Consider the following 14,564-nt stretch of genomic DNA (forward strand, 5'->3'; position numbering starts at 1 on the left):
AACAGCCAGATATTGGGTGGTGTAGTTGGTGGACAGCAAAACAGCTAAAAGGACGGTGAATATTGGACACAAAACTCCAAATGAATGCTAATGTTGCTCTGTATCTGCTAGATGTGTACATAAGCAACTGTTTGCTAACACGTCCGCCATGTCGACCTTATAAGGTGATAATATGTCAGGGTTGTGTTTATAGCTTATTGCTCTGCCCCCAAGTAGCTTCATTTAGGTGTTTAAGGATTCTAATTATACCGGTCCAAAATTTGAGATAGTTTTTAAAATGTCCTCAGAGTTGCAGTCTCTTAATGATGAGGAGTACTGTAAATGCGGTCTGTTAAAGGAATAGTTCAACATTTTGGGAAACTCACTTTCCTTCCAAGAGGGAGATGAGAAAATCCATCTCATGTCATGATCTGGTTAGCCTAGCTTAGCATAACGACTGGAAGCAGGGGGAAACAGCTCGTATGGCTCTAAACTATTTATTATTTTATTTTAAAAGCACATTTTCTGACTTTATAATGTTCTATTTTCCAATTCATTCATTCAATTCCAGTCAATTTTTTTTGATTATAATTAAATACTGACTAAATATTTTACTAACTCAGTGGCACATCCAAGATTCCATATAGGACAGAAACAAACAGAACAGAATTCAAACAATATATGGAAAAATGCTTTTATTTAACATTACTGATCTGATTGCACACTTAATTTTGGAAGTATTGCTAGCATGTAAAGCAATATTTTTGGCCACGGTCACACTCCAAAGGGCCAATACAGATAAACAGCTGATTGGAAAGTGCTTTACTTAAAAGAAAAAACATAACGATAGTGGAATGTTAACATCAGCAGCAACTAACCTGGACAACTTTTAAACTTATCCACATATTCAACTGCAGCATTAAGACAAAATGTAATAATATTTTAGACTAATACAGGACTAGAAATCTGTCTTTGGATGTTTTTGAAGTCATATTTCAATCATGGTTGTTTAATTAGCACCAGAAAAATAAGAATTCATGTTCTTTGACATTGTTTACATGAATCAGCTGTACGTTATCAATACATCAAATTCAGATGTTCTGTTCCCGTATGAAGAGTCTGGGAATCATCTCCAGGTACAATACAGGCGTATATCATCTTCTGCTTTGTTGAGTTCATATGAAAGCAGAGGCAGCTTAGACATGTTAAATTTCAGATGTCCACAATTTAAAATATTAAAAAAAGGGAGCTGTGACTACTTATCAATATAAGGTGTTTTTAAGCTTGTGTTTTGATTAACTTTACGCTTATGAAATATTTTCAGGTGCAAATAAATGACATGTTAAGGGATTCTTATGCAGTGTTTGGGTATTTAATACCACAGATATGTGGTTTCATAATCAATACTTTAATAGATGAATATATTTAGGGATTTTAATGGGTTTTCTGCATAAATTATGGTGTTTTTAAAATCCGTAAAATGTACAAAAGAACATTACAACCCTAAATGTATACCTTATGTGAAGACATAAACTGCCTACAGCGTTGGTCATATAAAAAAGGCCAAAAGGTATTCAGTAAAGATTATATTATGGCTTAAGTACAATAAATGATCGTACTGTGGCTGGCAACCTGGAAGATACAGCAGAACTTAGTCGGTATATCATGAGGCAGTGACACATGGGAAACTTTGAGGCAATGCAGCTGGGAAAATATCAAGTGAGTCATTGGGGGGAAAGCAGGAATGCAGAGGTAAGACTGTAGTGAAATATCATTAGATAACTGAAATGCTGAGGAAGAACTACAAAAATCACCGCCTTGAATGTTTGCTTTCCAGGGCATTGCCTTTAAATGTTTCCCATGTATCATAGCCTTAACATTTCAAGAAACAAAACCTTTTATTCATTCATTTTCTCATCAGGGTCACGGGCGGGCAGGAGTCTAGCCCAGCATGAACTGGGCAGACCCTGGACTGGTCGCCAGTCTATACACACACATTCACACTTATATTCATATCTGTGGGCAGTATGGGAAGTTGAGTCTTTCTTAATGTGACACCGCTAATCGCTCAACCACCGTAGTGTCCCAAAACAAAACCGAGACCCAGAAAAAAAACCCCAAACCCCAAATATTTACCATGTAGCCATTACAGAAGTCTCACTTCACTGCAAACTGTCTGACCATTTAGAGAATTCAAATTCCTTTTGAACCGTAAGAAGATCACTTTTGGTTTGTGTTAATATACACAAATGTTCATTGAATGCAGAATAGATGAATAAAGTGACACTTCTATTTTGGCTAACGCAGAATAACAGCTTAAAAGAACAAGACAATACAGCTATATTCCCTCTCTTCATGTCTCATCCCATCAAACAGGCGAAGTCAGTGCGTGTGTGCGTGCTCGTGTGTGTGTGTGTGTATGAATGAGTGTCGTCTAAGCCTTCTTCATGCCTTTCCCCATCAGGCACGCGAAGATTGTCATCACCATTTTGGGGTTGATCTCTACCAAGTCCTCAGGCAGGGCGTAGACTTTCGCCCCGATCTTCCTCGCCATGGAAATGGCATACCTGGTGCAGGAAAGGGTCATAGTTACAATCAAAATGGCAACGTATCAGATCTGTGACACAAAATTGTATCTTTCATTTACTTAGAAATGCATTTATTTCTGTTTGATGTTTTCTTTTCACTGGTTTACCAACATTACTGTGGGCTTTGAAAGTTACAGTTGTAGCAACTGAGAATATCTGCAAAACGTTATTGTGAGTCTTCTCTGATGTTTTAAGTCTGACATTTAATTATTTAATCACTTTTTTACCACCTAAAGTATGGATTGTGTCAAAATGCAATGGGACATTTTGAATACAATTTTTTTTTTTTGCAAGCACATAAATGATATTTTGTAGTGAAATTGTTGTCATGCAAAGATTAATTTCATTTGAGTAAACAACCAAACAACTTTTTTTTTGCTCAATATATTAATTTCCAGCTACCATTCTCCTAGTGCTTCCCTGCTTCCCTAGTGACTGATAACCCTTCTAGCGATCGCATTGGAGACAGCACATTGGAGAAATAAAATAAAAAAATGTAATTCTCTGATTGGCTGGAATTCTGGCACACTGTCAGGCTGAGTGTGCAGGCAAACTTGAGAGCGCATAGAGCAGGTATATTGCTCAAATTAAATTAGTCTTTGAATGATAATCCTTTCACAACAAAACAATTTATGTGTGTGCAAAACATTTTCCTGTGCTGTAGATGTCCCATTACACGCTCAGAATTTAGACACAGATACTGTTTAATGCCATACTAAAACCCAGGAGCTGCGGGTAAACACACAGTCAGAGAAAAGCAGGTAGGTGATTACTTGGCATTGTTCAGTTTGTCTTCGTCTGACAGATTTCCTTTTCGAACCAGCTCAAAGTTCACACTCTGTGGCTGAATGGCATCGATCAGGTCCAGAACTGGAATACTGGTACCGATCGCTTTGTCCTGAACAGAGGGATACACACACACACACACACACACACACACATCACACAACATATATGCAACATACTGTAAAAACTAAGTCCAGAACTGACCTTCTTTGCCAAAGGAAGATCGAAATGCATACCTTCTCTTACAACAATGATACTGCACACAGTTTGGTTGTGGTGTAAAATTATACTAATTAAACACTAAACTAAAATATAACTAAAGTAAAAGTCACCTTAAAGCTTTTGATAGAGGAACTCTTGCCAGCCCCAGCTAAAGTCTTGTTGACCCATGAAACTATCAGATCATCTCCTGCAACTTCTCCATGTCCAAGGTCTTCAAGAACATTCAAAGTGTACCTGCATATAGATTATAACACCAAATGTATGAATATCAACAATTAAATCACATCACATCCTAGATACAGTATAGAGCTTGGGGTACAACCAGTGAATACTGTAAGATCTAATTCAATCCAAAATTGCATTGCATTGCAACAAAAAGTATTTCTGATTCTGAAATAAATGATAATATTTTGCAAAACCAATACTACATTTCCCATAAACCCCTTTGTTTTCAGTCACCAAGAGGGGTAATTCATCTAGCTTCGCCTTCCCCTGGTGTCTGTTTTCTCCATGGCTTCACTAAAAGGAATAAACATGTTGGAAGTGATCTTAGATCCACTATGTGACATTGAGAGAAAGTGTGAAAGCTTTAACTGTGTGCTGAACGAACAGCGCCCTCTCCCTGTTTTGGGCTACTCCAACATCCACAGTCTGAAGGCCGGTAGATGCTGTCTTTCTTCTCAGTGGTGCTTTTGCTTGTTTATGATGATTTTCTTAACATCTCAGAATCACTACGTAATGACGTTAAGTTTCGCTATTACGGGTGAGTCACCTCCTCATCAGCTGCCACACAAGTGCTAGAGTTAGAGTTGGATTTCCATCGTAGAGGTCCTGTCCGCCAATTCCCACCAGGGAAAAACCAGCGCTTTTCTTACCCAGCTCCACAGCGTAGGTGCAGTTTTCCATCTACGCACACACACACACACACAGTAAACTCAGTTAGGATACAGGATACATACCAATGCTGTTTGGAAAGTAGTATGTACAGTTACCTTTTTTAAATGCCCTCCTCCTACTCCCTTGAATGGAGGGTGGTTGACTCTGTTGTCCCAGTCCACTGGCACCTTAATCCTTTCATAAAGCTGCAGAATCACTATGGCATCGTGCAGATCACTGCATTAACACACATATACACACATGCATGTATTGAAACAGTGACTTGTGCATCAGCGTGGCAATAAACAGTAAACATGATAACTACAGCAAGCCATTTCAGACAGAGAGATACTGACCCGTAGATATGGTGAACATGTGGACTGACTCCGAGAGAGTTCATCCAGTTCCTGAAAGTTCTCTCCTCTCTGGTCTCACCTTGAGAGAGACGAGAAGAGAGAGAGGTAAGCCTCACAGACACAGGACCACACAGGAGGTTTGTATGGACGCTACATGGGTGAAAGTATATGTGACAGAGGGATTATTCATCCATGCTTACTCTCCAGATTCCAGTCTTGGTTCTCTGGTTTGGTGAGAGCCGGGTGTTTGTTGAAGAGCGTGGCTACGAAGGCCATGTTGAGCTTTGCGTTTCCGCACACGACATCGGTGGCAGTTACAAACTGTCGGCAGCCGAGGCGGTCGGCCTGTTTGAGCATACACTCTGCTCTCTTCGTAAGATCCTTCTCCTGGTGACACACACACAGACACGCACACAAACACAGATTTACATTTTGTTGGGGAAAACATTTGGGATACAGAACATCCTTAAAGGGGTCCCATACACTAAATCACATTGAAAAACACATGTGTGACTACAGATCCAGATTTTCTGTATGGTTTTCTAACTAAGAAATCACTGGTTCACTAAGACATCATCCATATATAGTAGATGTCATTGGCAAGGGCCGAGATGATGATTGTGACATGTAAAACAATGACATATGTAGACTTAACAACTTGTAATATTGTAAAGATGAATCTATGTCACTTTTTCTCCGTTACATGAAAGATACTAGAGAGAAAGAGAAAAGAGAGATGTAAACCCTGCGTACAAAAAGTGCTTAGAAAAAAATCTTATGACTGAGAGTCAGAACGATATCATGATCCTAATATGGTCCTACAGGAAGCAGGAAGAAGGTCAACAGGAAGTCAGCTACCATTCAGCCTCTGATAGCCAAATGGAAAGCATCAACTGAGTTTAGACTGGACGGCACATTGACGGTTGTTCAGTTTTAATGACATACCAATGTGTGTGTATGGGCTTGTTTATGTGGTTATGTACGTTTGAAACTTTGATTCTCAGTGTCTCACTGATTTAAGTTGTAATGTCTGAGTGAAATAATACTAAATAAATAGAATATAAAGGGTAAACAACATGGAAGAAAGAAAGCAATAAGTGCATTACACCTTGCCGTCGTAAGACAAAAGGTTGCATATTCTAGCTGTAACTGTCGCTTTAACAACTTACATAAAGACCAGTCATGTCGACCTCAACCTGTGGAACGTCCTCTTTGCTGCCGTCTGGAGCAATCTGCTCAAGCAGGTGGAAGTACGCCTTGGAGTCCTGCACAGAAACAGAGACGCACAAACACACAGAGAGACTCTTGGTGAGCTGTGATGAAACACCGAACCACACTGATAGTTACTCCCCACCACTAATGTCAGATATAATCTCCTGTGGGTTGATTTCACCAGCATTATGTTGCGTCCCTGAAACTAAGATAAGGGTTTAGCAGTGGAATAATAGTTACATTTCCTTACCTTAATATCTCCAGAAAAGTTTGATATGGTCATGCCAACTTTCTTTAAATGGAAATTGGCCCAGCGCAGCAGCAGCTCCTCAGGACTGAGTTTCATCAACACTTCCAGACTCTCCCCTTCCTCTAGCAACGCTGCTAAAGCTGTACACAGAAAGACAAGCATGACTCTGATTGGTGAATAAAAGTTCATTGAAAGCAAAAAATGTTTGTATGATAGAGATTGTCTGCATGTGTTGATACAAGTGTATAACTCTTTGTTCCATCTTACTTTTATGCCACTATGGTCTTGTGTTGACAATCTGATATGTGTTATATTGCCATGTGAAGTTTGTCTGCGTGGGTACATTACATTTAGTTTTATATCTACAGACAAGTCTGACTGTGTGTGTGTGTGTGTGTGTGTGTGTGTGTGTGTTTGTACATGCCTTCATTGCGACTCAGCTCTATATTAGCAAACAGTCCAATCTTGATAATCTGCCAGAGGAGTCCAAGCACTAGGTGAGGTTTTCCCTCCTTCAGATCTTGAGCGCCGATATTGACAACTTGGCAGCCGATGGCCGAGGCTGAATTCAGAGCCAAGTTCAGATTCTCCTGTTGGGGGGAAAAAAAAAGTTGGATACGGAAAGTCAGGAGGAAACTGATAAACTAAATGAGTTTTAAGTCTCACAGCAAAACAAGTGATCACAGAGGCCAAAATAGAGGTCAGATTCATGCAATATAACATATATATGTATAATCAGTGATGTAGTTTTAGATTTGAAGGTGCTATCCCCTGAAAAATGGCTTTCATTTATGTGTTGTTTTTTTTTAAATCCCTATATATAACTGTAATTTAAATCCATTTGATATTGTTTTCTCGGATTTATGCAATGAAGTTAAATCACACTAAACACGACACATACACACGATTAACTAATTAAGCTAACTAACTAACCTGTGTGGTGAAAGCCGTGAGTTTTTTTTTATTGATGGTTCTCTCGTCGATGGTGTCGGGAACAGAGAGGTTGATGAGTTTACTGCAAAAACACATGGCAGAAAAACATTGTAGCACGCTGAAGTGATACAATGCCTAAAAAACAGACTGGAAACGGGTTAAAGTTAACAGATAAGGGCCAGCGGGGTTGAAGGTAAAATTAAGGACAAGGGTAACAGTTATGGATAGACAAGTACAGATAATTACAAAGTGAGTGATCAACATACTGAAGAACATATGCTTTGAGTGCTTTGATGTTACTGAGATTTACCAAAGCATGATGCCGTCTGCCACTGCTTTAAACAGAGCTTCAGTGTTGGGGTTGATGGGCAGGACATGTTTACAGTCTGGATCCTTCTCCAAAGAAGTGTTGATATAGTTGGCAAAGGCAAAGCGCTCCTGCTCTGAAATACAGTTGAGGCAGGCGTCACGTCCCTTCTGTCACGGATACTGTCTTGGCTTGATGGCACTGACATGTCATTCTACAGGTAATAAGTGTTACTAGAGCTTTACTAACCAGAGATTGAATGTTGAGTTCCTTCACTAGAGATCGTGCTGGTGCCCCCGATGGCTACGATGCCTTCTTTCTTGTTGAGCGCTTTCCTGAAACCCTTGGCCATGCGGTCGTCCTTCATATCCTGGAAAATCTGAATGTGCACACAAAAACGCACCACCAAGGCTTAGAGCCAATGAAACTGGGGTTACATTTGTTAAGATACTGATTAATATTTTAGGTTTACCAGTTATTCAGTTTGGTGGTTTGTCTTTTTCCCAGTTAGTCACTCACTCGCCTCTTGAGTTAAGTTTCGAAACAAACAAGTAACACAGACAGTAATCACTTGATTTTAATATAATCTAGTCAGTTAGTCATCCATCCAATTTGTCAGTTGAATGGCTTTCAGCCATCGAGTTAGGACTTTACTTAGTCAACATCTAGTTGATAGTTAGTAAACTGTTAGTAGAGTTGTGAATCAGTTAGTTAGTTAGTTAGTTAGTGTTACCTACAGCCGTGAACTCTGTAAGGTCGATACGGCTGTCGTTGTCTCTGTCCAGTTTCTGAAGGAGTTCTCTGATCTGGTATCCAGGCAAAGGACAGCCCACCTCGCGAAAGAGATTGCCGAGTTCAGAGGCGCAGATGTACCCGTTACCATCCGCATCTAGAGAAGTGGGGTGGAGGCAAGACGGACGGGGTAGGAGGGAGGGAAAATGGCAAAATTCAAGCAATATTGTATTTGGAGCCCATGCTGAGGATCACTGTGAGGATCAGGAGTCAGTATCTTCATGATGTTTTACATTTACTGTTCTAACGTTTGACTCTATGCTTGTCAAAGTTACATGTGTTCAGAATTGTTTACAATAGAGGAATAACTATTCGTAGGTAAAATAGGATTGTCACTTAAAGTAAATTGAAGTGAAAAATTGTCAATTTGCAGTTTTATGGGCCGTTAGGTGGATTATTTTACCTTTGGACTGAGCCAGGCTAGCTGTTTCCAGTCTTATGCTAAGCTAAGCGAACCGTGACCTGGCGCCATCTTCACATTTAACAGACAAATATGAGAGTGGTATCAATCTTCTCATCTCACTCTCTGCACGAAATCCAATAAGCGTGTGTCTAATGTCTAAAACCATTCCTTTGAGCGATAACTGAAACGTGGGTGTATCAAAGGTTTCATTTCTTTCCATAAATCACAAGAAAATCATCTGTTTGTAAGATGGTGCACAAACACAGGAGCACACACAATATATAAGAACATGTGTTTGTCAGCTGCTTTACCCCACTTCAAACATGACTGACTATTTCATCATAGTCTGACGGGTGTCTGCAATATGTGCTCACACACATTTTTACTCACCCACTTTCTGGAAGCCCTCCCTGATCTCCTCCATCTCCTCAGCGCTGATCTTTGTTGACATGTTGACACCTAAATAAAAAACAGAACAGCAGAACACAAGAAAATGTTGCATTTAGGTACTGTGATGCAATTTCAGCAATGAGAGCCGATATGTTTTTAGCTGTGGAAAATGCAAATGAGGTGATGAACTCTTTACACACATAATCAGAAATGATCCTACATCTGCCATTTTCAACACTGATACTTTACCACCAGTTATCTGCACCACCTCACTGTAATTGAGGCAAACAAATGAAACCACAGTTGAGATGATTGGTAGCCTGATCGCATGCTAATATTATAGTTAGTGTTTCTCAAATAAATAAGGCAGCATTTCTCATAAATCCTTCATTGAAAGTTTTCTCTTCAGCTGTGTACATTCATCTCAGTCATCAGGATGAAATGGTTTGATGTTATGAGCTCCTTTGTATGGATGATTGTTGTTTGGCTACATTGGTGCTTTTCATTATCTTATATTATTGGTGCCACGCTGAGGAAGAGCATCTGCCTGAAATGTCCATGCATTAAAGTGACCCTATGTACTGTAACGTTTGTGACAATTATGGGACTACTAAAAATGCTAAAACTTACTGTACCGGTAGCACAAGTAGAAAATAGTCATAAAGTCAGTGAATGTTTGCTAAATTTGCTAACATTAGCCACCATAAGCTACTGGTCATACCAGACCAAGGCTGTAACAGCAAAACCCCTGAGTGAGCTGAGCAGTGTTTTACTGTTTATGAAGGGAAATTTTCAATACTCTTATGTGTCCTACTTTAATAAACACATTTTTGTTAAATATGGGTTAGGGGTAGATGCGTGTTCAGGCGTGTTCATTATGCCTCTATTTAATGCTTGGTTCTGCCTGGAGCCATACTGCAGCTCTCAAACAGCACAGCTCTGTTAACTCAGCCAGGGAAATAGAAGGTAGCTTGATCTATTATACAAAGAGCCATTTAGCATTACAGTTACATCAGTCCAGAGACCCTTAAAACATCTAATAGATTTATGTAGATTGCCTTTGGTGTAATATGATTCTGTAATGGAGGGTGGAGATTGTTTGTATTATAGCTTATATAGATCATTTATATTACAGCGACTATATATATAGATATCTAGTAGCTCTCTCTAGAACAAAAACAGGTATGATATGAATTTGATCCACTTAAGCTTGTTGTATATAGAATCGTAAACATGCATATTTGCATCTACAGTGGCTGAAAGGATCAGTTCGCCCAAATCACACAAAAAAAACATACTCTTCCACTTGAAAATGATAATCACAATGATTTTATACGTTATAATTAATTATGGATACACTCATCTAGCTTGAAGGCAGTTTTGGGGGTTTTTTTGCTTATAGGTTTTGAGACTTCTGCCATCGAGACCCTCTCTACCACCCAACGCCAATGGCTGGTTAATGACATTTGGCTACTCAAAGCATCAAAAAGCATCAAAAGCAATGTGTCTCTCGAGAAACAACATCGTAAAGTACTCTGGTAATCCACAGACGTCACTGTGAACATTATTTTCACACAGACTGTCTATCTCTGTCCGTACTTGGTTCACCTCATTTGTAGCGGGCTGAGATCTCAAAACTTCTCCAAAACAAACTGAAGGTGGTATCTAGTAAAGGTCATTGGAGACATGCTGTATGAGAAAATGATTTTGTAATTTGAGCGAGCTTACCCTTTAATACCACCAAATTGGCTAATGAAATGAGGTAGCTGAATATATCCATTTTAGCATCTTAGGCTAGGATGATGCTTTCAATAGCAAAAAGCAGAGCTCTGTAGTAGCTTGGCAGCTTAATGGATCACACAATATATCAGATAATGTTATAGAAAATATTGGCCTACATATACAGTACCAGTAATAAGACATAGTGAGATTAGCCTGTGCTGTATATGATTTATTTTGAGAAAGAGCTTTCTGCTGCAGAGAGCAGAGCCCTGCTAGCTGAGACAAGACGACAGCAACTAGATGTGTTCCATCTACAGATAATCAATACAAGCCTAGGAACCCAAAGCCATTCAGACGAATCAAGCATTATAAGCCTGAGATATGGCATCTAACTCCAGACACCATATAGAAAAAAAACCCTGATCCGCTCATAGCTGTTGGAACTGAGAAAAATATAACGAAATCATATTTTTCCCTATTTAGACATCCATTAAAAGATCTGATTTGATGAGAAGCCCAGCTCTAACTTAAAGAGATGAATGTCTTCCACCTGTGAACTTGAAGAGACATTAGCAAACTAAAAAGATTTTGGCAAGAGAATCCTCTTAAATGAATGCCTTTGATCGTGCATTTTAATTCAAATCACCTTTCCACGTCACAATTCACTCCATTCCAATCTGGACTACTCTCTGAGTGTATTAGCCTCCCACATGCGCCGTGATCATGTTACAGCTTTGGCAAATAAACAAATAGGCTTTGCCTCGGCACACGCATGCAAACATAGTGGTTGCACAGTCAGCCAGACACACGCAAACACAGATACAGGCAGGAAATCACAGGGCCATTAATGTCTCAAAAAACACTTCTAAAGAAAACACTAGCGGTCAGAAGAAACATTACTTAATGCCAGCTATTTAATTTCGGTCAGGTTATTTGAATAAGTAATGGACATGTATTCTTCCTAATACAATACAGACAGTACCCTCCTCATGACAATACTGTACATCTGAAGACCTTAAAGCAATTTCTGATCCATAATAAATGCAATAAACATTTTCAGTCCGAAATAACTCATGTTCATGCAGAATTGTTGGATTACAGAAGCAATATATTTTTACTGCCACCAGATGTCACTACTTCAGGAAGAACGGACCTTCAGTTTGAAGGATTTTAAGGTTTGTCCTTGCTGTATTTGCAAGTTTCTTAACATAGAGGTAGATCAGAGGTCTGTTTATGCCAACAATGATCATCAAATCACAGAAATCTGTTATTAAATAACATTACATGATCATACAAAGCATGTTTGGAAAATGTCTCAGATATCTGCATCTATTTGGTGGAAAATGCCAGCTGATAAAGTTAACAAATTAAGTTAGTCTTCTTGGCTCTTTAAACATCAAACTGTACTGAGAGAAAAACATAAATCAGTCATCAATCATACATGTAGTTAAACTCCCATAATTCCTGGTTGATCTAACATTGACTCAATGACACTGCCTGGATGCTATTTGTCCTCCAGATGTAGAGTCCTAGGATCATTCATCCAGTCACACCAGCGGTGAGGCACATGACTGAAGGAGTGTGTTTATAAGTCCTGATGGACCCTCACACACACACACACACACACACGTCTGTGTTAAGAATGATGATGCAGGTCATATCACCATTCATCCTGACACATGGCTGCTGCTGCACTGTCTGCCAGTCACACTCCAGTATTATTCATTTCGATTATTCATTGAGAAAAAAAAGCAACCTTCAGCTATTTGTATTTGGAAACAACCCTAAAACGTGTTATTTTATTTATTTTATATTACAGGCTGCAAGCAATAACTACTGGAAAGCATTGTAAAGCATAGTAATAATACTATGCACAATAATTCTAATTTGTTTTACTTTTAGATGGTTCATTAGCTAGCTACATGGCATGCTCCTTAGTAAATCAGCTAGCATACTGCAAATTTAAAAAATGTCAAATAGTATTCATAATATATTGAGATGTAGGCTATTCATAAAAATGTGTACATTAAATAAAATTCACTGGAAATTTTATGTGGGGAGAAAATTGTATTTCCAGTGTACAAACCATAGTGTATAAAAACAGGTCCAAACTAGCTTTGGAGTGCATGTCATATGCTACATTACATACCGCAGAAATACTGCGCATTTTTAGCTACTGTTAGCATATTTTTGACTGAAAACTCTAAACATATCTTGAGAAATGCTATGAAATGTATTTTTCTGCTGAATGGAAGAACACCAGACGTACCGCAGTGAGTTATAAATCCTATTTTCTGCTCCCCAGTAAAACCTAAGACAACACTTCCCTCTCCTTAATCACGAGAAAACGCCCTAAGACGCACCTTCCTCTTACCTGAAGTCCGCTGGTGCAATTCAGTAAAAATCACCCGGGGAAATGAATCCCTGTGTCGGCTTCTCACTCATCCTCTGTCCCGTTTTCTTTAGCTGACACCGCCCGGTAAGGGGGGGAAAGCTCCGCCCCTCCGCGCCACCCCCTTCCCAAACCAACCTGCCTCCGCCCTCCCCCCCAGCAGCAGTCATGTCTGACCACTTAGCAAGAAATACATAGACGTCTTTAGTGGAGACTGACATAGCATTGTCGTGGCGTGGAGGAACAACAACTTCTGTTTTCACCCTGCTTTTCCAAAAACATGTCCACTAATAAAACGGAAAGAAAAAAATTGAAACAGTTAACTAAAATTGCGCACTTTGTGGCCAATTGTTATGCTATTGCTAACCAATTTTAATGCAAAAACACTCTCAGGCACTAGCTTAATTAGTAAGATGGCTAGGTGTATAACAATTGTATTAATTTTTTTTTTTTTTTGCTTTTTTACATTTTCAGTCACAAGCCATATATTTATGACTTAGCCTCAAGATAGCACTGTAGCCAAGATGCCACCTAGCTAAAGGGATGAGCTAGCAAGCTGAAAATCCTTATTGTGAATGAGCTGCTTAATGTAAGTTTTGCCTTCGCTTCTAATTTATTTATTTATTTTTATTATTTTATATTTATTTTTATTCAATTTTTTCAGCACAGTAGCAACTCTTTGAACAATGTTTCATTCAGTTCAGTAACTATTTCATTGTCCCTTACACCAGCCTCACCCACCACTTAATGAACCTTACTGCTGACATACTGTAATGACTAGTTTCTCTATATGAGCAGTTTAGATGCAAAATAATAATGTATTACCTGTACATTTTACACAAAAGCCCTTCTTTACAGTAAGCAATTGAACACATCATGTCAACCTAAACATGTATCACCATCTGGTAAAGTAGATTGTGTTCAAATAGTCATCTGCAGCAGATTACTGATTATTCATTCTGCAAACATGCTTTATCAGTGAGTGGAACTTTGTGTGAGAACTGTCGGAGCTCTGCTGCTGCTACCGGTCTCTACACGCAGGAATTCTTCCTCCTCTCATTCCTCCTCTTCTCATACCTTGCCTTCCTATCCCTCCACCTTTTCTGTTCCCTCTCCTCTCTTCTGTCCCCCCCCACCTCTGGCGTGATGTGCTGAATCTTGTCAGAGTAAATTCCTCCGCAGTGGCAGAAACCCGGGAGTGGTGGGTTTTGATTCAGACTTGAATCGATAGTGTCCTGCACAAACTTGCTCACGGTCGTCTGACTGTTTTAACTTTTCACGCCGCTTGATTGCTGACATTGTAACATTAGTGACGTTGCAGTGAATTAAAAGATGGTATTATCACACAGTAAAGAC

The 14,564-nt window shown here is 39.2% G+C and overlaps 1 protein-coding gene across 4 annotated transcripts; it reads right to left on the bottom strand.

Annotated features, from left to right (window-relative positions):
• Positions 1-659: 659 nt before the first annotated feature.
• Positions 660-13,296, bottom strand: LOC122880325 (plastin-2-like). 4 transcript variants are annotated; one of them, XM_044205341.1, is made up of 16 exons: positions 13,191-13,296; positions 9,095-9,163; positions 8,247-8,398; positions 7,759-7,888; positions 7,513-7,645; positions 7,203-7,284; positions 6,694-6,859; positions 6,270-6,409; positions 5,977-6,072; positions 5,008-5,194; positions 4,808-4,886; positions 4,568-4,688; positions 4,348-4,481; positions 3,686-3,809; positions 3,341-3,465; positions 660-2,546 (listed from the first exon to the last, which is right to left on the bottom strand). In XM_044205341.1, the coding sequence occupies exons 2-16, from the start codon at positions 9,153-9,155 to the stop codon at positions 2,414-2,416; spliced, it is 1,863 nt and encodes a 620-aa protein (XP_044061276.1). In that variant the 5' UTR covers positions 9,156-9,163; positions 13,191-13,296; the 3' UTR covers positions 660-2,413. The 4 variants fall into 4 exon arrangements, with proteins under 4 accessions (XP_044061276.1, XP_044061277.1, XP_044061278.1 ...); XM_044205342.1 differs by having other exon boundaries at positions 13,180-13,259; XM_044205343.1 differs by lacking the exon at positions 13,191-13,296 and adding an exon at positions 13,086-13,106.
• Between the last annotated feature and the right edge of the window lie 1,268 nt (positions 13,297-14,564).

Source organism: Siniperca chuatsi, linkage group LG8, assembly GCF_020085105.1.
Source record: "Siniperca chuatsi isolate FFG_IHB_CAS linkage group LG8, ASM2008510v1, whole genome shotgun sequence".
NCBI classification, from domain to species: domain Eukaryota; kingdom Metazoa; phylum Chordata; class Actinopteri; order Centrarchiformes; family Sinipercidae; genus Siniperca; species Siniperca chuatsi.

Coding starts and splice junctions, on each gene's coding strand:
- LOC122880325 (XM_044205341.1), bottom strand. CDS start 9,155: ATGTCAACAAAGATCAGCGCTGAGGAGATGGAGGAGATCAGGGAGGGC. Junction 7,889..8,246: donor ACCTTACAGAGTTCACGGCT/GTAGGTAACACT, acceptor GTGCACATTCAG/ATTTTCCAGGATATGAAGGA. Junction 4,482..4,567: donor GAGGAGGGCATTTAAAAAAG/GTAACTGTACAT, acceptor GTGTGTGCGTAG/ATGGAAAACTGCACCTACGC.